Below are 23,813 nucleotides of genomic sequence, written 5' to 3' on the forward strand. Positions count from 1 at the left end.
AAAACGTCACCAAAGCAACATCGGAGAAACGGTGTGATACGCCTTAATTTCCACACGATTGCTCCAGTTATCAATTTATATCCATGTGGCAATACTTGAATAGGATAGGATATTATAATTGCACAGATACCGTTGCTTTTCTTAGACATTATTCAGTTACTGGCACATGTATTCAAATGCTCCGATAATGACTCCTGTTGCCATATCCCTGCCAAAATCTTATTTCATAATACAGACATTTCGTCTCATGTTTATGTACACAGCGAGTTATAATGGAGTGGTGATCAACCGTATATTTCTGTTACTTTGCATATTTCTACTTTTTGTATAAAGTCTGGACTTAAAATATCACTTGTGTTAATCACTAATGGCTATATTTCTGTCCCCTTTTGTAAAAGCGCAACTGTCTTGTCGAATGGAATAAATATCTGTTATTGGACGTAGGCTCCAGGTAGGAGGGGGTCTGGGCGGTTTACCCTGGTACATGTAGATATCATTAATAAATGTTTTGGAGGGGGATCTTTATATCGTGTGACTGTATCCTTTTTACTGGACTATCAGAGGTCTCTTACTTATCTTTTAGTCAACGTACAACAGCTAGCTTGCATACATGCACAGCATTGAAGGCCTTCCATCGACACCTCCAACCCCAAATCCCCACCCCCCACCCCCACCACCACCACCCCTCATCCATTTCCTCAGCCTATACGGCCCTGTAATTTTTTTTACACCGTGATACAGTTAGTCTCATTCATCAAAATTTATAATTACTTTACGTCTAAGCACACCAACCAATTTATAAAAGCAATAAGCACGAACGCAGCAATCTTGATAACAATTTTCAAAACAGTGCAAGGAAGATGAATTCTATGAATCAAGCGTTAGCTGTCACAGTGAACAACCATAGCGTGTCGAACGCCCTCAATGATGAATACAAATAGCAATCTTCAAACCTCTACTGAGCTTTCATGCCGCACATTTTAGGATTGCATGGTGACTTAGACCTGTTGGACAACAAGTACACAACTCTCAATTGGCCACAGACTGATTTAACACTAGATACCCACAGAAATGTCTCTGGCGAGTTCTTTACGCAATTCTCTGCTGAGTCCAGCGAGAATTTTGACATGGAATTACTGCGATATCGGTCAGCTGACTTCTAGCATAGAGTGAACATTGTATAATTGGTCGACAGGGGAAAGTTGTCTCTGTAGATCAGTTTCGCGTCCCGTCCCCCTACCCTCATCCGTCACCTTCTGAATGTGTCCAATATAAGCACTTTATCTTAGCTCTAACAGCATCATCTTGTCACGTTTGTGGTGACGTTAGGGAATATAGAATTTATGGCATATCGGTATATAGCATGTGTGCTCCGAGATTAATGCTATACATGTCAGTTGATTAAAGTAATGACACTGCATGGACACTGATGTCCACCCTGCATATCAAGGCTGGGTATAGATACAACAGGAGTGCCTTCCTTTAGTCTACTTGGGCATTGTTGAAATATGACGCTCGTGATAATTTTATTCAAAACACGGCGATGGTATCCAGGGTGTTGGTGTACTCCCACGGTATTGTTATTAGTCTAATGAAGATTATCAACCTCACACAACGGGTGTCCATCCAGTGTATCATTTCGTTAAGCACAATTACTGGTAGTGCAGAGTGCTAATTGTGTATTAATGAAGGCCTGTTTCTGTAAACGCACTTCAAAATGGTGGAGAAAGCATTAACTGGGCCATAGATTTTCACAAAAAGTTTAATACTGGAAACGTATGTACCGGTACAGTTGTGATTGCAGGTTTTTTTCAACATACATGAAATCCTTCCGTTGTTATGTGGGGATGTGTAGAGTCTCAACCTCAAATCAAATCAATAATATGCAATACCATTTTTATATTCTAATCTCATTTAACATAATCTGTTTATTTTAGGGGTCTGGCAACCATTGACATCGACCTGACGTTTTTTGACGTGAACCAGTGCGACTGCGACCAGAACGAGACCACGGGTGATGACAGGCACTTCGCCAACGTTTTCCGGGGAACACATAAATGTTCACCAACAACAAAAGTAAGTGCCTTTTGCTGCTGTCATGCGCATCCGTTCGTTCTCTGTCGTTCTCTATCCAGCAATTATATTGTTATGCATGAAAAACACTTCCCGCTGGCTAGCGTGACTTGGTAATCTTCTTAATTTGATATTGGGAATGTTTCTCCGCTGGGCACTTGGTTGGGATATTATTGGGCATATTTTTCTAGTCAGTTTATTAATGAGAGGATTTAAAACGGCCTTATCAGGCCTGCTGCAAATTTGCTGCAATATTGCTGCAAACTGCAATTCCTTCTTGCGAATTTGCAGCAAATCTGCTACAATATGGCTGCAAATTACAACTGTAGCAGCAAGATTTTTTTCTTGCAAACTCCTGCAAACTCATCGCTGCAAACTTTTAGTTTGCCGCAGTATTGCTGCAAATTTTTCATTCTGCTAAGGAAGTCCCTGTGTAACAGGAATTGCAGACCGCGAGGAGCCGTAGTCCGTTCCCCATTACTTTGTATAGGTGACATTCGTCCCATATACAAACACCAATGCTCCGGCTAACCCTAACCTGTGCTAATCATATGGGAGCCCGGACTTCCATTACCAGGACTTCCATTTTTTTTTTCACACCGGCTTCAATCGTCAAAAATAATTAGCAAGGAAGACAAACGAATATAAACAATAATCGAATCCATCCATCATCAAGACAGGTTATGTCTGCATTGAGTCACCTTAAATATGAGACCACATTTTGTTTAAATGTCAATTTAAGTCTGAAATTTCTCGTCAGTATCATAAATGCGAAGTAGCTGATGAGAGGAAATTAAAACGCTCCAAATGTCACCGTGGCATTTTCTTCTTTTTTCGTAGAATCAAAAGCATGGTGGACTAGAAAATTTCTCCAGGAATTAAGCTTTTAAGTCTCATTATTATTAATCACATAATTGATAGATTGCATGCCACTAAAATGTTAAGACCGACCTATCTAAAGAAATTTATTCAAATCCGTCCATAGATTTTTGCTAGACTTTTAACTAACAGACCAGAAAACCCACAAAGGCAAAAATCTTATCTTGGCGGACCGGAGGTAAAAGAAAAAGACATCTCAATATTTCAGTAAAATGATCCTTTTTGTTTGTTATATCAAATCTCGCTCTACCGCAATACGTTGGCAGACAATTTCCTATAATACATGTACATGTACCAATACATTCATTCGAAGCTTCATTTTAAAGGACGGTAACATTATTTAATAAAAAGTATGAAACGATGTATTATGTGTAAAATAATACATCTTATATTCATTCCGGGAAATGTGAGTGTGTTGTTTTTTAGAGAAAGGATATACAGATTGGATTAGCCAAAAGGAATAATTGACGCGGTACAATTAATCAAAACCCATAAAGATGACATACGTGTCAATCTAATCATCTTAAAGTCAGTCCATTGGGTATATCTTTCCATGCAACCAGAGAAAATCGTGACTGCGCATTTAGCAACGTTGGAACTGGATACCACAACTAGCCTAAGGCTGTGGGGCTGCGGTGAGATGGAGATTGGGGGGGGGGGGCGGAGTTATCTTGGCATCCTGAGTCGTTACACTTTCCGGGAATCTGACGATGTCCCTTTGTAATGATAGACAGTCTTGAGAAAAAATACAGGTGACTGATACATCTTAATGCCATTTGGATACCCATTAGTTAAATAAAGAGCACGTTCACAACAAATTTAGAACCAATGCTGAGCGATAAACATCGAACTCGATATTTTATACTTGGCCAGCGCTATTTCTCCCAATGTATCACATATATTTTGTATTTAAATTGCTGGGCATCCTTCTTTAACTTTTTGTAAATCATGCATCTCCTGGGGCAACACAAAAAAGGCCACATTTACTGTCGTGGGTTAAACAAGGGACACAAAATTTTACATTAATTTCCAAATAAAGAAACAATAACAATTAAATATTGATTTGAAATCTTGCAAAGATAAATGTGGCGACTCTGCGCGGAATAGGTTCAGTGGTGTTATCTGACTGTATGGATGGACTCATATTCAAGAGATGGACGCATTAACTCTTTATGTATAGGTTCTAGAGCTTTTGATTGATTGGACGTGTTATCCATTGGTTATCCTTTATGAGTTTTAAATTTTTTACAAATTAGAAAATGACTGTGTCATATAGTAACAAACTGCATGTTTCTATTTTAAAACAATTAATTTATTATGACTGAGACATACAAATGTGAAGGAATCACAAAATGACTGCTATTTGAAATAGTGTACTTTAATTCAAATGTCATTTCATTGGAAAACATTTGATCTCTGGTTTAATCTATGAGCTGCATGTCTTGCAGACCAAAACAACATATATACTTAACTGGTAAATTTTGGTAGCACTTACACAAAGACTTTTAATGTAATGTTTTATCAAAAGGAAGATGTGTAAACCTGTTTTGCAATACATAAGCGCAATTAACATATATGGGATGACGTAACCCCTAATCGGTATATTAAACGGTTGACTCAAGATTTATTTTTAATGTTTAAATGTCATTGTGACCTCTAATGAACGCACAGTCAAACGTAAAAGTGCGTCGACAAGTTGTAAATACACAAGATGGAAGCCATAAGCAGTTGCTTACAAGTCAGATGCTTCAACAGAATTTTTTCTACAAAATCCAAGGCAGAAGCAATAAGTAAACTTTTTAAAAAGATAGCATTTGTTCTTTATATGGACGCTTCAAATGATTTTTCCGCAATATCCATATCGAAACCCATCCGTGAGATATTCTGGTAGTGCTTAGAGGCCCACATTACTCATCTCTATCTGCAACTGGCACATGACACAGTGCATACAGCACAAGGACGCCATGCAATCATCGCAAATACTTCCCTATAATAAGACAAGGACACGTTTCAATGAAAACCAATCAAAGCTGAGAAAAATAATTTTACATAGCCATATATGCATCTGAATGATATAATCCTATTCAGTGATATCAGTAGTGCCCTAGGACCTATTCCCATGGCAACTGTCGGTCTACGGGATCTCGCTGAATGCCATTTTCCAAACATACTTGCATAATCACCAGGGTCCGGTTTTATAAAGGACGTTTAGCAATAACCAGTGGATAAATTCTCTAAACACTGGTTAACTAAACGGAGGGTAAAACTGCGTTTTATATACAGCGTTTAAACAGACGGTTAGTTAACGGACGTTTAATTTAATTAACCAGTGTTTAGTTGCTATGAACAACTTATCCAGACCATATTTGGAAATAAAAGCAGGTTTGCCATTTTTATCCGGCGTTTAAGGAATTTAAACTACCTCCCTCGAGCATATAAATCTAACCAACCGTTAAGAAGATTTAACCATTGGTTAGTGCTAAACGACGTTTATGAAACCCAGTTAAACGTCATTTAAATTAAACGCTGGATTTAACCGGTGGTTAGTGCTAAACGTCCTTTATAAAACCGGGTCCAGCTTTTCTGTATACATGTACTACTCAACGCTAGGAGGCATATTGATTTATTAAACTGGTTGAGTTCAGCGAGAGTCCCCAAGGATTGGATCGATCTACGTAGACCGATAGTTTCCATGGGAATGAGCCCTAATATTCGAGCCTTACGTTCTATATTACCTGGATATTGTATCTCTCTCGCATAGCTGTTCTCATGGTTATCAAGGCAAATGGGACGCAGCACCCCACGCAGCAACTCTCGCCCATTCTGCTTGACAAGTAGGCTAAGTAGCAAGGTTCCCAATTTCCCAACCAGTATACCGCGCAACCTATGAGTACATTTGGATTAAGTATATATGCATTAACAAAATCATTTCTCTTTCTTGCCATTCCAACAATATTTTTATTAACAAATTAAGTAATAATAAGTCAAAAGAGTAAACGTAAATGACGTAAATGTCAGGCTGTGCGTGTCTTGGTATCAATTAGTTATTGTGCAGAAAAGGTTGTTTCGGGTGCAATTGCTTTAGAGAAGCTGAGGGCAGCTTGCGACTTAAAATCTGTGCTATGGTCACAGAGACACCGCCGTGCCAAAATTGCTGTAGAGAAGCACTCCTTCCTTACACACTCCCATGTCGCTGCAACAACCGCACAGTCCAGACTTCCACTGCCTTTTGGACGGGGTCACTTGCTGACCACCTTGCTGGATGACCACGGTCATAGGCTGTGAACAAAAATCATTTAGTGACATTTGTATACCGACCACAAAAACCTTTTTACAGTTGAAAACAGAAACGTGTAGTTTCGCGCACTGCGAATGTCGTCAACATTACGTCATTCCAAAGAAAAATGAACAATTTCTTACTACTGTTGATTTCTTTCCTTGTTTGGGGTGCTGTACGTAAAGCCACACTTTTTTTATTTTTATGGATGACATCCTCTGGGGACCCCAAAATCGGTGCGAGCGGGCGAAAAAAAAACAGTCCAACAAAAAAAAAACTGCTTAAGAAAAGTTATGTTTTCAGTACACAGCTGGGGGGGGGGGGGGATTTTTTTTTTTTTTTTTTTTTTTTTTTTTTTTTTTTTTTTTTTTTTTTGGAGAACGGACGAAAATCGGTGCCCGCGCAGGATGTCATCCATAAAAATAAAAAAGTGTGGCCTAATATAAAACATCGACAATAAGGAGGTAGGTCAAAATTATGCAGATATACACCAAATGTATATGTGACTGAATCGTTCACTTTTTTGAGAAATGTCCCTACTTCTGGAATAAGAAATTATCATCGACCTTTGCTTTAAATCTGCTTTTCTTTTACCTTTATTTGCGTCATTATTAAAGATAACGGTATTTCAGTTTTGTTTTACGTGACTGAAACGTCCCCTTTTTTTTTTTTTTTTTTTTTTTTTTTTTTTTTTTTTTTTTTTTTTTTTGTTTGTTTGAAATATCCCTACTTCTGGAGCAAGAAATTATCAAGCTTTTCTTTTACCTTTATTTGCGTCATTATTAAACATAACGGTATTTCAGTTTTGTTTTACGTGACTGAAACGTTCCCTTTTTTTGTTTGAAATATCCCTACTTCTGGAGCAAGAAATTATCATCTTCCTTTGCTTTAAACAAGCTTTTCTTTTACCTTTATTTGCGTCATTATTAAGGATAACGGTATTTCAGTTTTGTTTGACGTGTTTCATTGACATTTATTCAATAAAAATACCCTTCTGCAATAAAAATACCACTGATAGTAAACGTGCATACCTGTGGTTGCTGCATAAGAACAGGTCCCTGTGGGTAACCATATTGTCCTTGACCTTGCATTATCATTTGACCTGGAATCTGACCTGGGGATTGTAGCTGAGGGTTGCTGTACGAGTGCGTCATCGGGTAGGAGGGGGGGCCTGGATGGGCGGTCTCGAGAGGATAACCGTCGTTCCACTCCCCCATATCTCGATCCTTGCTACCTCTATAAGCCATCCTAACCATATCAATGGTAAACAGAATTACACACTAAAATAAGCACATAAAATGGCATGGTTAGACTTTGAAACCAGTCAGATAACTCTGAATACACAGTACTATCGGGACCGTAGGCTGAAAAAAAGTGGGTCGGGTGCCCTCATGGCTGATGGAAGATTAGAGACTTAATTTAGATTGGGAGAAAAGGAAAAGGTCCTTATAAAGCTTACTGATTTTGTTCTTTTTCAAAAATCTCAGGTGGGGGGGCGACCCCACCCACGCACCCCGCAGGCTACGGTCCCGATCGTCGAGTTGCCGAAACCCTGTAAACTTTTTAACAGACATGCTCCCTTCAACCCTAACGAAACATAAGTAGTTCGCCTTCTCCAGCTATCAGGAAAGCGTGTGTGTAAAATTGTTTTCAGGATACATGTATAACATATTTGGGTCAACAGTGTAAGTGAGTGGTATCTACTTTACGATGTCACATGCAGAAACAAATGAGTTTGCTTTCTGATAGCAAGGGAAAGTAACCACAGTATGCCTCACACCGCTTCCTTGATGTCACGTTAAGCACAATTAAGTTTTCGAGAGTTTTAACACCGTGCAATGTGACTCTTTCAGATGCCTGTCTCCAGTCTATGTAAGCTTTATAATCCCCTACAAGACAATACGCCCACTGGTCAGAGATTAAAATGACGCTTTACTGTTCATTAAAAGTTTTAAAAATCATGATCAAGAATGTTTTGAATAGTTATCACTAAGGCAATAGCAATCTCAAAACCGTGTCCTGTTTCCTAAAAAAAGAGGGCGATTCTTAGCTCCGTGCCATCGATGGAAAACGGCGGAGACATACCTAGATGCTAAATACGTTGCAAATACTCACTACTCCAGAGCGTTATAAAGTGCGCCGCACGTTTGTAAAAAAATCGCAGCAGGGAGAAGACACCACCCTTACTTGTTATGAACATGATGGTTGGGACGGGAGTACATGTAGATCCCCTTTTCCATGTGGATCCCATTTCTCATTAAAATTTTTAAACAATATTTCAAATTATTTCAATTTACACCAGCACAACTGATTATCATCTCTCGTGCATCAGATGGTGTGCATTGAATTCCCGCGACGAATTTTTAAGGATTCTCCTTTTGACATAATCAACGTCATTCATTAAATTTAGGTTCAATCCAGTGGGCTCCACATTTGAAATTTCTTGACAGACGACCCTTTTTAACATGCCGACGCCTTGTGGTTAGAGTATCCGCCTCCGGAGCTGGAGGGCGTGCATTCGACCTCTCCTGAGGACATACCAGTCCTTCATAAACGGTACCTGCTGTCTCCCCACTTGGCACTCATCTTTAAGGGGTGGAAACAGGGTTTTAAGAGCCCAATACGGCAGCCAAGCTGTATCCTCCCCGGGGAGTAGAGGGCGACAACTTATAGTGTGCAACAGGGCTAAAATGACCAGGCTTCCTTTGATTTGAATTTTAAATTATATATATATATATATAACTTCAACATTTCAACCTTCGCGGTTGCTAAATCTCACTTACGCTTAGTATTTTTGTGACTTACCTTTCCACAAGCGAAGGCGTATTAATATCTGGGCAGAACCCAAACCCTTGTTTTATTGATCAAACGGTCTTATCTGTTTGCCCCAAACATGAACTTTATTGCCTCAGGCCTTTGGGTAAAGAAACCACCCAGTGATACCGGTGATAAATTGCTCTTCCTGGAACAGCGCAAAATTCTCAAGAAGTTCTGAAGTGGGCGGTATGAAAGGTATGTGTCCGTTTCTCTTTTTACTGCAGCTTCTCTCCGCACTTTTAAGTTTGCCTTGTTCGTGATGATCCTCCCTAGTTCACTATCAGCTTCTACCATTTGTCATTGGTTTGGATGAAAGGTTGTGAATAATTTCAGTTTATTTAGTTCACATTTGAAGAGTTTTGAGTGCTCCTCTGTCTCTTTTGTCCAAAAGGAACTGGTCTACGCATCCTGGTGTCATCCACCCGGAGCACATGACCAACTAACGTAGTTGTTATTACCCCCTCCTCTCTTCAGGAGGAGAATTCCTCAGTACTTTCCACCTTTCTTAGGCTTTGGCTTTAGAGATCATACAAAAATGTACAATACTGTCATTTAAAAAAGTGCTGGTGGTGCTGCAGTGACTTGATATCCTGTCAGTACATCCCATCAAACACAGAACGTTATTAAAACGTTGCCATAACGTTCTGGTAACGTTTAAGTAACGTTCTTTTTTTTTTTTTTTTTTTTTTTTGCTGGGATGTAATTGCCGCCTGATACATGAATGTGGACATGGCAACTAAGAGCTTGTATTTCGGTGGGAAGTATCCAAGGCAGATTTCCCAAAAGTCGTCATACAGAAACCTCTCAAAAGAGATGGCTGCCTTGCGGGATTCGATAGTCAATGCGCTTTATGGTCGGGCATCATATGAAATAAAAACCCCAAGGTTATCGAAAGCTTCAACAAATTTCAAGTCAATGCTCATCATACTGGGTGTATGGTATTCTCTACTAAGGAACTCTATGGTGTAATATCTCTGTCTTCTTCACCAAAAAGCATTGGCAATCTTCGCAATCTGGCTCAGCGTTTGCGAGCAGAGCACAATAATCTCTAATAAATATTAGTATTTCAGTGTAGGACATGGACCTGGGCAGGTTGAACAGGCTGCCATATTATCTGTTCGGAACTTGATGTAACTTCATTCTGTGGTGTCTCCCATGACTTCTCTCAACATCAGGTTGAAAAATAGTGCAGATAAGTAAGGCGTTAAAACACTTCCTTGCTGACCTCATTGCTAATAAGGTGCTAACAGAGGTTCATTAATGGATAGTGGTTCATTAATCTTCTCTATTACATTCCCAAGCGTACTATCACTATCGAATTTCTATGCGTGTAGTCCCTGTCATTGATACTAGGAATGTCAATTGTTAAATCAGATCAAAGTTAAAGAGTCACTTGCAATTGCTGCATGACACAAACTACATGTACATAAAAGGCGAAGCAAGGCCACATAGGTCAAACTGTGACCTGCGCGTCTATTGATTGTACTAGAGAAAGTGTCCTATTGCGGAAAAGTTTAAGTTACACGTTGTATCAGTCGAGGTACATGTAGGTGAAGTGCAGAAAAAACTTAATATAATAATTACTGATAAAGAAGATTGACTGCTACACGACTATTAGCGCCGAATGCGATCTACCTGTGGCATTGCAATAAGACAAGTGAATTGAAATCCAATTAGAGTGAGTCCAAACCTTTGTTACTGTAGTTACTTGTTCGGTGTCGACAGCCCGTTGAACCAACTTATATATTTAAATATCATAAGAGTGGCTTTCAAGGAACATAGTGCAAAATAACCATTTAAATCACATTTTTCAAGTATTGCTAATTTATTTTCCGTGTATGGATATAAGAGTTAAGTGAGTTTAGGCTTATTCGGAGGTCTGGCAAAGATATAAGGAATCAAAGCATCAACCATTTAAAGTGACATGAAATAAGACGACTTCTTGATTAACATTCGACTTGGGAAACAATTCATCTACAATATAATTAAAGAACGTCCATGTTACGAAGACAAATGCAACACAAATGATAAACTGGTATCTTTTAAGAGCACTGAAAGTGACTTGTAATCTGTATACAAAGAGGAGAGGTTATTGTAATACAGAAACCTCATTCACTTATCTAAAACACCGTTTTTCTAGACCTCTTATATATACATTTTATAGCTGACTCTTTATAGTTTTATTAGATATATAAAAAATAATAGTATCAAGACATGTACGGAACACACAATCAAACGTAAAACTACAACAACAAACGGAAATAAACAAATTAATAGTGTGTAATACGCGTGAGAGCCATAAGTAAGCTTTTAATACTTGATTACAATTGTTCAAAAATCAGATGTTTCAACTGAAATTTTTTCCACAACATCCATGTCGAGACCCATCCTTGTGGTGATGAGATGTTCCGGTTCGGCTTAGAGACCCACAACATTCATCTCTCTCTTTAACTGACATATTACACAGGGGACGCAGAACGTGGTCACCATGCAATCATTGCAAATACTCCCCTATGATAAAATAACGACAAATATCAATGGAATCCAATGAAGCCAAAATAATGCTGCAGATTAAATGGCCAGGTCAAATGTCTATGTTTTATTGGCGTAAATAATTAAAAATTTAGCATTTTCATTAGTTATGAGGTGCTGTCACAACGCAAACTGAGCTGCGAAATTAATTTTCTGTCATTCTCTGAACATTTCGAGATTTCAGAGGTTAACGAAAGAAGCAGGTTTTATGGTTTTGTGGATTTATGGTTTATGGTTTTATTGATGTTCTTATTATTTTCCCGACGTGTTACGTTTTACCTGAATTCCGTATCTCTCTCGCATAAGTGTCCGCATGACCAGCAGGGCACCAGGGACGCATAATCCGGCACAGTAACCTTCGCCCATTTTATTTGACATATGGGCCAAGTAGCAAGCTTCCTCTTGGCAAACAACAACTACCCAGAACACCGAGCAACCTGTAAGTAGATTTTGGCAAAAAATTCTTACTATTCCATCAATGACAGTTATTAACAAAGTAACTAACTAATACTGAGTTAAAGGAGCACACGTCGAAAGATGTCTGAGAGAACACAGTGGGATACTTTGGGATGCCGTTGCGATAGTGATGCAGATTACGATTTGGAATCTGTTGAAATCTTTCATTCGGTCATCTTTCATATGGATAACATCGTGCCAGAATTGTTGTAGAGAAGCTATCTAATTACTTACACACTCCCATGTCCTCGCAGCAACCGCACAGTCCAGACGACCACTCCCTTTTAGTCAGGGCCACTTGTTGACCACCTTGCTGGATGACCACTGTTGTCATAGGCTGTAAAATGTTGTTTTTTTTTACGTTTTTGTGTATGTATTGTACATAAACGTATTATAATTAAATATATATATACTGAAACACGAAGTCACACGTACTTTTTAACTACTGTTAGTATATACATATAATGGTCATTCCACGGAAAAGTGAACAACTTAATTTTTATATTTTTGGAGGGTGCTAAAGTATTGAAACATTGAAAGTGCCGAGGTATGCAAATATACACATTTTTTGCGTCTCTGACTTGACTCAAATGTTAACCTTCTTGTAGAATTGCGCTGTTTTCTTTAGGAACCAGAAAATTGTCAAGCTTCCCTCACTTTTGAGTTTTTTTTTCTTTAAACTTCATTTCTGAATAAGGATACCCGTATTTCAGTTTCTGTTTAACTCGTTTTATTAGATTTTTATCTTCAACCATTCTTCAATAAAATAATCGTACCTGCGGCTGTTGCATTACAATAGGTGCTTGTTGGTAGGCATATTGTGCTTGACCTTGGTAATACATTTGACCTTGAGGCTGACCTTGAGGCTGACCTTGAGGTTGACCTTGACGCTGACCTGGGGGCGGATACTTGGGGCTGCTATCCGAATGTCGCGGCGACCAATAGTCTGGTTGCGGGATCTCGTGAAAATCCTCGTAGCGCTCTCCCATATTTCAATCTTTATTACCTATTTAATTCATGGTAACCATACTGTAGTAATGGTAAAGAAAAATAATATGAAACAAAATTGTGATTGTTGATATTTATACAAAAACGCAAATAAACATATAGGTCGACCTGACCAATCTGACAGAGCGTAGGTTCAGTATATGTTTGTGTGCTGGGCTCCATAACTCGAAAGCGTCTCAAATTGCGACTGAGCGCAAGCATGGTGATTCGTCGCTATTCCATAACTCGAAAGCATCGCAATTTACGGTCTAGCGCTAACAGCGGTATCACCTTTAGTTTTGAGACTATTATTTGCGTCGAGTAAATCTCTTTAATTTTAATTATGATACTATAAGTATCATGGATATTCAGCAAATCTAAACAGTAAAGGTCATAAGGCCCATGCGAGTTCAAAATCACACCTTCAAAATGACAGAATGAGGAAAAATTTATTTTATGAAATTCATCAGTTCTGTGATTTTGCAGGCAAGGTTCAAACGGTTTTCCATTTATCGTGATATCTCTAAAAGTGCACAGCGGCGGTGACGACGAAGACGCCGACGCCGACGCCAAACGCTGGTGATTTCTACATGTACAGACACGATGTGTTTTTAGATATAAACCATGTCTGATACTCACCACCTTCAATCAGTAACGATCCTTAGGTCCCATAGAAAACACCAAAATGGCGTCGGCCTTTTATGTAGCGCATACGTGCACACAATCTAGATATTTCCCCACTTTATAACAAACCGAAAGCTCCTGTACAAATACTGGTTATTATTTCGCATTGTTTGCAGTGGTTTAGGAAACTATAAAAACGTTCCCTTTATTCTTCAAAAAAAACAACATTGGGTTTTTGTTCGATCCACAGGCTGACGAGATCGATTTACCTGTATTGGGTCACATTGAGTGTCTCCTATCTTATTGTTTGGATTTCTGCTGTGTGTGCCACAATTTGTTTAACCCAAATCGTAGCAGCATATTTTGCAACACATTCCCACCGCGTGGATAGTTTACGATCGCGACTCCAATGCATTATTAAAAACTGATTGTTTTTGGTAGTAAAAAACAGAAGCTTTTTTTGTAAAATTTGTAAACATTATATAATCATACACATTGCTATTGAACTACAATGCTATTCTATATTAATCAATATTTTATCAAATTGAAAATTGTGTATATTTTAACATCTTTTAACTTAAATATCAGAAACATACAAATACAAATTATAGCACGCAAGGGCTATACAAATAAGTTTAAGTCAAAGAAAAGGCTAAGTTGTTCACTGGATCTTGGTTTTATTTCACGTAGGAATTCATAAGAACCGTAATAACTAAAAAGAAAAAAAGAAAAAGAAAATTACAATTATACACTCACTACCGGTTATTTACGTGCTTAGATTTACTTGCACAAAAACTGATAAATTTAAATAATCACCATTAATCAGTAATAATCAATAAACAGAATTAATGACTCACCATTTATGTCATTCCATTAACTATAACAAGTAGCAATGGTGAAAATAACTGATCAAAAAGAAAGAGTATACTATGTGTTCCTTTTACGGAGACACTGTGTTGAATGAAATAAAGTGCAAACCCTTGGGGTACCACCCTGAATGAAAAGTTATCATTTATGAAAATGAATCTCCGTTGCATTAGATGAGCCGGTTTACCCGGCTCCTCAACCTCAATAAAAGTAAACTAAACCTTACACAAACAAGAAGGTACTGCATTGCGTAGCGAAGCCGTGAGCAGTGTCACTGATACATGTACACATGTGGTATTATGTCAGATGCATATTTTCAGTTTTCTTTTTGAAACCTGATGTAACTTCATTCTGTGGTGTCTACCTTGGCTTCTTTTAACATCAGGTAGAAAATAATACAAATAAGTAAGGCGCTTAAACATTTCTTTGCTGACCTCATTGTTAATAAGGAATTGAACAAAAGTTCATATAAAGGTTCATAAATGGATAGGCTAAATGTTCTTAAATGTTCTTTATTACATTCCCAAGCAAAGTATCAGTATTAAACCTCTAAGACCGCATTCACAACGAGTTGAGCCAGGCTTTACAGATCCTGGGGACTAAATATGGCGGACGTACATGAAAGAAAAACCGCCTAATCTTTTAATAGTCTCTCCGCCTCTCACACGCCTCTCCATGCGTCGTCCCTGCGGGGGTACAGTCATTAAATTTCGGCTCCATTGGGACGACACATGGGGAGGCGTGTGAGAGGCGGAGAGACTATTAAAAGATTAGGCGGTTTTTCTTTCATGTACGTCCGCCATAGTTAGTCTCCAGGATTTGTAAAGCCTGGCTCAACTCGTTGTGAATGCGGTCTAATAGTGCAGTCCTTGCCATAGATACATGCATTCTGCCAGATGCTAGGAATGTCAGTTGTAAAATCAGGTCAAAGTTAAAGAGTCACTTGCAACTGCTGTAACTGCTGCATGACACAAACTACATGTAAGAGAGGTGAAACAAGGCCACATAGGTCAAACTGTGACCCGTGTGTCTATTGATTGTACTAGAGAAAGTTACACGTTGCATCAGTCCAGGTAGGTGAAGTGCAGAAAAAATTACAATAATTATTGCTCAAAAGAGTTTGACGGCTACACGCCCCTTCTTCCGAATCCAATCTACTTGTGGGCATGTAATAAAACCAGAGAATTAACATGTAATAAAATATATATAACAGCGAGCCCAAACCTTTGTTACAGAAATCATTTGCTTGCCGATTACCCGTTTTACAACGCACGTGCATCTGAGAAACCACCTTATTATTTAAATTTCACAAGAGTGCCTTTCAAAGAACATAGTAAAAAAAATAATAACCATTAAATTCACTATTTTCGATTATTGCTAATTTATTTTCCGTGTATGGATATGAGAGGTTAGAGAGGTGAGGCATACAGCATGCGTATCATTCATTCGAGGTATGGAAATAATGTAAGCAAACAGTTTAATGCACCAACCTTTTACGATATAAAAAAAATAACTTCTTGATTAACATTCGACTTGGAAAACAGTCCATCTACTATAAAATTAATGAACGTCCATGTTACGAAGACAAACACAACATACATGATAAACATTTAAGAGCACTTAAAATGACTTGTAATCTATCTACAAAGAGGGTGAAGTTATTGTAATACAAAAACCTTATTCACATATCTAAAACACCTTTTTTGTGACCTGTACATTTTATGGCTGAATCTGTTTAGTTTTGTTAGATATTTTAAAGATACTAGTATCTAGTATCGTGACATTAACTGAATACACAATCAAAAGAAAAACTAGGACAACAAAAAACAAACGGATATAAACCAATTATTAGTGTGTTATACGCGACAGTAGCAATAAGGGAGGTTTTAATACATGTACTTGATTTCAACTGTTCATAAATCGGATGTTTCAACCGAATTTTCTTCCACGTCATCCATGTCGAGACCCATCCTTGTGGTGATGAGATGTTTTGGTCCTGCTTAGAGACCCATGACACTCAACTCTCTCTGCAACTGACACATAACACAGTGGAAGCAGAACGTGGTCGCCAAGCAATCATTGCAAATACTCCCCTATGATAAAATAACGACAAATATCAATGGAATTCAATGAAAGCAGAGAAAAATAATTTAAGCCAAAAAAAAAAAAATATATATATATATATATACAGATCTAGGATTGAGCCCTAGTGCAGATTAAATGGACAGTTCCAATGTCTGTGCGTTATCAGCTTAAATAATTTTAAAATGTAGTATTTTCATAAGTTACGAGATACTGTCAGAACGTCATTTTTGGGGCCGGGAAATTAATTTGCTGTCATTCTCTGCGCATTTCGAGATTCCAGAGGTTAACGAAAGAAGCAGGGTTTATCAACCGGATGTTGACGTCACTGGGGTTTGGCGCGTCATGTATGCAGCTTATGGGCAACATCAAATCAATTAACACAACTTAATTGACACCGGAACTTGTTTCATTTTTAATCCAATTTTTAAATAAATGGTTTTATTTTGTGAAATAAAAATAAGGAACATAGGTATGTATCACACGTAGGTGTTGGTGTGCCTTTAATATTTCGTTTCAATGGTTTGATTGTTCTTATTATTTTTCCGAATTGTAACGTTTTACCTCAATATTGTATCTCTCTCGCAAAGCGGTTCTCATGGTCATCAGGGCACCTGGGATGCAGCATCCTACACAGCAACTCTCGTCCATTCTGCTTGACAAATAGGCCAAGTAGCAAGGTTCACAGCGTAATACACCGGCTAGACAAAACACCGAGCAACCTGTAAGTAGATAATAACAGATCGCTTTCTTACCATCCCATCAACGACAGTTATTAACAAAGTTATTTTGCTAATTTTGAGCTAACAGAGTACACGTGGAGAGTTTTCAGATGGGACAGGTTTTGGTGTCTAAGAAAACATTGGGATACATTGGGATGCATATGAAAATCAGAAGCAGATTGTGTTTTGGAATGTGTTGTAATCTGTGACATTGCCATTTGAAACGCCGTGCCAGAATTACCGCAGAGAAGCTGTCCAGTTACTTACACACTGCCATGTCCTCGAAGCAGGAGCACATTTCAGACGACCACTCCCTTTTAGACTGGACCACTTCTTGACCACCTTGCTGGATGACCACTGTTGTTGACACAGACTGTGAATAAAAGAAATTTCATGCGTTTTTATACCAAACATAAACTTGTACAGCCACTTGGTTGGCTACTGCTGTTGTATACTGAGTCATTCGACAGAAAAGTGAACTGGTTCCGTTAGTTCTTTATATATTCTACATAGGAAGGTACCATGGTACAAAAACAGCCGAAATAACGGGGCAAAAGTATGCGAATATTACACATAGTTTGTGCGTCACTGACTTGACTCAAATTTTTGTTTTCTAATGGAATTAAATTATTTACTTTGGGAACTAGTTACAGAGCCATCGGTTTTCCTCACTTTAAATGTTCTTTTCTTTAAAACCTTCATTTACGTCATTGTGGTATTTAAAATTTTGCTCAACGTGTTTTATGAACTTTTAATCCTTAACCCTCCTTCAATAAAACTACCACAGATAACAAATGTGTACCTGCTGTGGCTGCGTAACAATAGGTGCTTGTTGGTAAGCATACTGTCCTTGATCCTGGGGAAACTGAGCGCTGCTTTGCAAAGGTGGCGGCGGGTTAGACCAATAGCCTGGCTGCTGAGGCTCGAGCTGATAACCATAGTTCGGCTCCCCCATATCTTGATATTCTTATTTCCTCTATAATCTATGAAAACCATAGCAATTATGTAGACAAAATCATGCAAAATTGTGAATTCTGTGGAAGAAAAACAGACCTCTGGTGGATAAAGGCGAAATAACTCTTTTCACACAGCTGGAATTTTTATTCATTTATTCTTTTTGAAAAAAGCTCTAGGGCAACTTCTAAACACGTATCCCACGCATACCCCGCAGTCAAAAACATTAACCCTGTAAATTTCTTTAAATTTCCTGTAGTTTTTCTTAGTACAGAACTGCTTTTAAAGCAGGAAATTTAGAACAAGACTTCAGCAATTTTCAAAGTGATTGCCAATTTAATTCCAAAACTGTAAAACGAACATAAATCCAATGTGTTTTAGGCCGCACTTAAGCAAGATAGCATAGCATGTATGCTGAAGGACACTTTTTTCATTCCATTTGTATGTTTTTGTCGACTATCGGGGAAAAAGCAAACTTAACAAAAAGCACGTGACTCACAATTCTTAATTTTGAGCAATCAAAAGTATCACCTATGAAATAATTTTTGCAAGAGAGGCAACAGGTAATCGGTGACATCTTGGCTACCACACGAAAACCTAAAGTTTTTGTCGGAAAGAAAACCTTATCCGCCCCTTGATGACTTGAAATATTAAAAAAAAACACAGTTGGCTTTCACACATGTTAAGATTTTCTTTTGGTCATCCAGCTGGTCCAGTTGGCCATAAATTATCCACCCCACCCCGCTTCGAAGGCTAAAACGCACACGACTTGCTTAAACCATGAACTAAATGTTTCAAGACAGGACACAACAATTGGAGATTTTTGTCCATTTTCGCTTTGATCAAGTGTCAGTGGTCACTTATCATCACAGCAGAGCTGACCCCTACTTTACCACTAGGTGAATGCAAATTAAAATAATCATATCAGATGATGATTAATTAACAGCTTTTACTTTTTTGTTGCTTTTTTGGCCATTTTGATTTCTCTCAAAAAGGGTGACGTTATTATATGTTATCACTAATCATATTGTTCTCCTCTGGCAAGATAAGCGCTCACTACAGCGCCAAAGTATATTTGCCGTCTTATGACGGTCTTTCATTTTCACCCCCGCCATTTTGAATTAACTAAATGTTTTAGAATGCATCTAAATTGAGTTTGAAATACATTAAGTATTGTTTGCAAATTTATTGCTGAAACTAAGCCTGGTACAGTGCAGCGCTTTTTTTTTTTTTTTTTTTCAAATCAAAGTGGGCGATTTTTAAGAGAGAGACATGCAACCACACAAAGATAAACTAAATATTTTTAATATACAGACTACTGTTTAAAAACATACAATCCAATGAAAGCTTTCTTAATTTGGGCAAATACAACGGCATGACTCCTTTCAAAGTACTGCTCTCCGATCCGACACCAGCGGAAGACGGAGACGCGACACCCAAAACGTTACTTGGAAAAGAAAACATCAGTGAATGGGCAGGAGCAACGGCCAACAACTGTGCACTAACATCACGTGACAGAAGGGCTTGGCGTTCCGTCGTCGTCAAGCACGACACCTGATTGATCGATCCTGGCTATATTCGATTGACCTCAACTGCGCTCCTCGTTTGTGAAGAAAATGACCACTACATTTTTTTTAAATTGTTCCGACAGCACTCAATCATTTTTCCAAGAAGACAGCGCTAATATTTTAATCTAGATTTTAAAACACCATGTAACATTTAATTTTAAACAACGATTATCATAACTCGCGCGTCGATCACATCATCAACGAACATTAATACTATGGAACCTCCATTCTGGCAAAGTTAAAATGTTTGGGACGGGAAAAACGAAATTGTGTCGTTGATTAATCTCTGCTATACAATTAAAAACGTTCGACCGGTGAAAACTGCCCATTGATTTGCTACGATTGCGAAACCCTTCAGAGGACTTACCTTTTTCACGGGCTATGTCGTACTAATCCAGAGAGCTGTCGAGCGATGCGTATATCAACAGTCTTATCTGTTTGCCGTAACTATCAACTTCACTGTTTTAAGCTTTTCAACAAACCTGTAAAACAAACTGCTAGCATTCTTAAAAAAGGATAAAGAGGCACTTCCACTGGCTGAAACCTAGTTTTAAGTAGTCATAGTAATTAGTAATCGATGTGTTGACAGGGAGGAGCAGGATTGTTTTAACCAGTTGATTTTAGTTGTTTGCTATAACAACATGTTTGCTTTCTCTATTGTATCAGACTCTAGCAGTTAAAAATCTCTTGTGATATTTGAGGCTGAGAAGTTTGTCGCAAGGAGTGAAGTTTTCGTAAAATTGTAAAACATAAACTTCCTAGGTTTATATCATTAAGGACAGACACCATGAGGATAAAAAAAATCATTATAACCGTTACCTACGTCTGCCGCCTCCGTAACTGTTGGTGCACGCTATACACAGCCCCTTATACTTAATTTTTGCTCGTCAACACAATTAAAATGAAATCATATTACTTATAACCTTCAAACTTACTGAAGTGATTGTTAGGACTAGAATACATCTTACGTTCGAAAACCAGCCTCATTGGAACATTTTGACGTTAAAGCTCTGTTCTGAAAGCCCGCATGAATACTCCGGAACAAAAAATGTGTCCCCTACCGCCATTATGCTATAAGGGTACCCGTAGTTTTAATTTTACTATTACATAACAACTAAGCAACTGATCATCGTGTAAATTGGGGATGTGAGTAGTAAAATATTGACCTACGTAGCGTAGCCATTGACATACTTCAGCACCAATGATTTTTTTAAGATGCAGCTCCTAAGTGAAAGGGATATATATTTTTACCAAGCGGTTGGCATACTGTAGAAGCGGGTTTTGACCCGCCGAATTGCTAGAAGGTTGGTTTGTTCCATAAGGACCATAAAGAAGGTTAGACAACATCACACCCAAACATGAGCACGGGTAAAATTTCCCGGTAAGACAGCACGAAGGAAACCATATCCAGAAAGGAGATAATTAAAATACGTCTCCTTCGTAGGAAACGTTTTAAGACATAAAGGAACTTGACTGCAAAGTTTTTGTAAGAACTCTTGTAAGTGCAAACCATGTTTTTGAGTTTACCGTCAGATGATGTCTGCACAATCACCGTTATTTTGGCAGTTTCTGTTAGGAGATATCAGTGATCGCAACCAAGAACCGTTTTCGTCGAGTCAGATGTTATGTCGTAACTCTGGCATGGACATCAGTCAACAACTGGTCATTGACACTGTTCTCAGCGTTGTTAGGATTTATGGACGCGTAAGGGTTTGTTGAACAACTGGTAAGAAGTTTCTTCCCAATGTTCTGCCTCTGGTCGACAGGACGCGCCCCACATAAGTCATAGCATGGGATGAGTTGGCTAATATGGTGTAGGTGAGCTGGCAGTGATCAACGGAAACGTCTCCGTCTCCGTCGAGCCAGATGCTATGCCAAAACTCTGGCATGGACACCAGCCGACAACTGGTCACTGACACTGTTGTATGAACAACTTTCAAACACATTGCCAAAAAGGTTCAGTGATTGCAAATAATTGGAGTCTTTTCGTGTGGTTTTGCATAAAATAATGCATCTTTATTCTAAAAGTTGAAATTATGGTGAAGATGGGTATTTATGCGTTTTTCATTGTGATATAAAATACAAATTTACCAAATGGCATAGCGAACTAACAAAACGATTAAAGCTTGATCTGTACATAACCTTAGGTTTAACAAGTACACCAATAAAACCGTTTACTTTAAATATATATTTAAAACAAGTGGTCGTTTTGACTTAGTTAACATTTCAAGATGTCTACTAAACTGATGCCTTATTTAGCAACGGATTAAGTGCGGCTTTAGCACAATTTCCAGATGGAAATGGTTTGGACGCCATGTGAGCCAACTGGTAGGCCAAAGTTATCTTTCAGCCTTTGTCCACCCACTGGGTCACTGTGCAACGGCTTCAATCGTGAATGAATATAACAAATGGGTGCAAACCAATAGCCCGCCTCTTCAAATTACATGTGGTCTTAAAATGGTTCATGTTGATGTGTTGCTGGACGGTGATGAGGAATTTACTAGTAGATACAAGTTTTGCATTCAACTTCAGGTAGCTTTTTTCCTTATTTTTTTATTGTTTTCTTTTTTATTTTATCATTATTTTTAAAAGATATATTTTGAGTATTTCTCTTTTAACCATCTAGACCGCTTGTTCTTGAATAGCAAACTAAAAAAAAATCACCGATAAAATCGTGAGAGTCCCCATAAAAATTCCATATTTGTTTCAACTGAAGAGAAACTCCTTTAGTTGTTCATGTTTTCGTTGTCCCCTGTGCTCGCTCCTATAGAATGGCCTTGACATTGACCTACTTAAAGCCCCATCATGTTCATTTCTCGGGTCAACTAGCATAACGTGCAGGGATAGCAACACATCGCAGTCAGGCAATGTTAAAATGTTTGGGGTGGGGAAAAAGAAATTGTGTCGTTGAATAATCTCTGCTGTACAATTAAAAAAGTTCGACCGGTGAAAATGAGTCACCCTGTAAAAAAAGGTGGTAAAATGATCTGCTAGAACATGTACAATAACATTCCAATCCTTCAAGGGGGATTCTGCGTCTTAAGAGGTGTCATTCTTAGCGCAATATCTCTACTGAGTTTTAATCAATATTTACCACACTTTTGTTCTGGAAAAACAAAAGTTACGTGAGGCACTCTCAATCTTACCAATGCTGATAACAACTCTAGCATGACATCGGAATGCCTTACAATCTAATTTATATCAATATTTCAGAATAACAAAATAAATGCAGCGAAGATCACCAAATTAATCCAAATGCCACGCTTAATATCAACGTAATTATATTCCAGTGAAGCAACGTAAATACCAAAGACATTTCATGTGCGCCTTTTAAATAGGAGATGGTGTTATTTCTCCTCAGCTGATACACTATAGTTTTAATCAACCTTGTTCGAAGATATTGGCAGCTCAAACCTTTCTAGATGAGAAATACAAGTGATCGTTTCAGTAACTTGAAGCGTGAAAGTAATAAGAAGCGGGGATTATAACAATGTAAGATTGAACGAGATCTTTGAAAATGCAGATGTGGAGGTAACTCAGCGAAGAAATTTCATGGCGAAATGTGTAAGAAGAGGCGCGTTGGTCGAATTGCGTTAGAGAAGATTTGTTGTGGTGAATAGCAATCCCATGTCTTCAAAGCATGAGCAGAGGTCAGTTGACCAGGGGGGCTTGAAGACGACCTGTGGCTGCTGATTAATCAGTAAATGTAGTGTTCGGTTGAGAAAATTGAAAGACATCCTCCCCCGCGGTTTCTGAAAAAAATCTCACCAACTTTCCCCTCTTGAAATTTGAATTTTTACTAGCTGAATCATAGTTCTAATCCGTACCAAATGGCACCCTTCGCCCTCTTAAATACCAAAAAATTTCGGGGCCCTTCCTTGGGCCCCGAACCCTACGCCAAGGGGAGAGGGGAGGGCTTGCATCTGCGGACCCCCCCCCCCCCCAACTTCGAATAATCCTGGATCCGCCCCTGCT

General features: G+C 38.4%; 3 protein-coding genes across 4 annotated transcripts in view; 1 reads left to right on the top strand and 2 right to left on the bottom strand.

The window, feature by feature from the left end:
- LOC106166534 (metabotropic glycine receptor) overlaps positions 1–23,813 on the top strand; it is a 56,411-nt gene that overhangs the window by 17,499 nt on the left and 15,099 nt on the right. For both annotated transcript variants that reach the window (XM_087017265.1, XM_087017266.1), the window contains exon 4: positions 1,938–2,076. In XM_087017265.1, coding sequence (XP_086873391.1) covers positions 1,938–2,076 — 139 coding nt within the window. The remainder of the gene's footprint in view (positions 1–1,937; positions 2,077–23,813) is intronic.
- On the bottom strand, positions 4,243–9,374 carry LOC106158950 (placenta-specific gene 8 protein-like). Its single transcript, XM_087017269.1, has 5 exons — positions 9,035–9,374; positions 7,261–7,477; positions 6,132–6,231; positions 5,688–5,836; positions 4,243–4,939 (listed from the first exon to the last, which is right to left on the bottom strand). Exons 2-5 carry the CDS (start codon positions 7,474–7,476, stop codon positions 4,847–4,849), a joined length of 558 nt encoding a protein of 185 aa, XP_086873395.1. The 5' UTR covers position 7,477; positions 9,035–9,374; the 3' UTR covers positions 4,243–4,846.
- On the bottom strand, positions 10,853–20,343 carry LOC106166575 (uncharacterized). Its single transcript, XM_087017037.1, has 8 exons — positions 20,206–20,343; positions 18,119–18,299; positions 17,584–17,689; positions 17,159–17,316; positions 12,811–13,023; positions 12,269–12,371; positions 11,858–12,015; positions 10,853–11,557 (listed from the first exon to the last, which is right to left on the bottom strand). The coding sequence occupies exons 2-8, from the start codon at positions 18,269–18,271 to the stop codon at positions 11,465–11,467; spliced, it is 984 nt and encodes a 327-aa protein (XP_086873163.1). The 5' UTR covers positions 18,272–18,299; positions 20,206–20,343; the 3' UTR covers positions 10,853–11,464.

Source organism: Lingula anatina, chromosome 7 (assembly GCF_051362555.1).
Source record: "Lingula anatina isolate TDL-2025a chromosome 7, LinAna3.0, whole genome shotgun sequence".
In the NCBI taxonomy this organism is placed as follows: Eukaryota; Metazoa; Brachiopoda; class Lingulata; order Lingulida; family Lingulidae; genus Lingula; species Lingula anatina.

Coding starts and splice junctions, on each gene's coding strand:
- LOC106158950 (XM_087017269.1), bottom strand. CDS start 7,476: ATGGCTTATAGAGGTAGCAAGGATCGAGATATGGGGGAGTGGAACGAC. Junction 5,837..6,131: donor TTGCAGCGACATGGGAGTGT/GTAAGGAAGGAG, acceptor ATGTACTCATAG/GTTGCGCGGTATACTGGTTG. Junction 4,940..5,687: donor GAGAGAGATACAATATCCAG/GTAATATAGAAC, acceptor GTCTTATTATAG/GGAAGTATTTGCGATGATTG.
- LOC106166575 (XM_087017037.1), bottom strand. CDS start 18,271: ATGGGGGAGCCGAACTATGGTTATCAGCTCGAGCCTCAGCAGCCAGGC. Junction 17,317..17,583: donor CTTCGAGGACATGGCAGTGT/GTAAGTAACTGG, acceptor ATCTACTTACAG/GTTGCTCGGTGTTTTGTCTA. Junction 12,372..12,810: donor TTGTAATGCAACAGCCGCAG/GTACGATTATTT, acceptor AACATTTTACAG/CCTATGACAACAGTGGTCAT.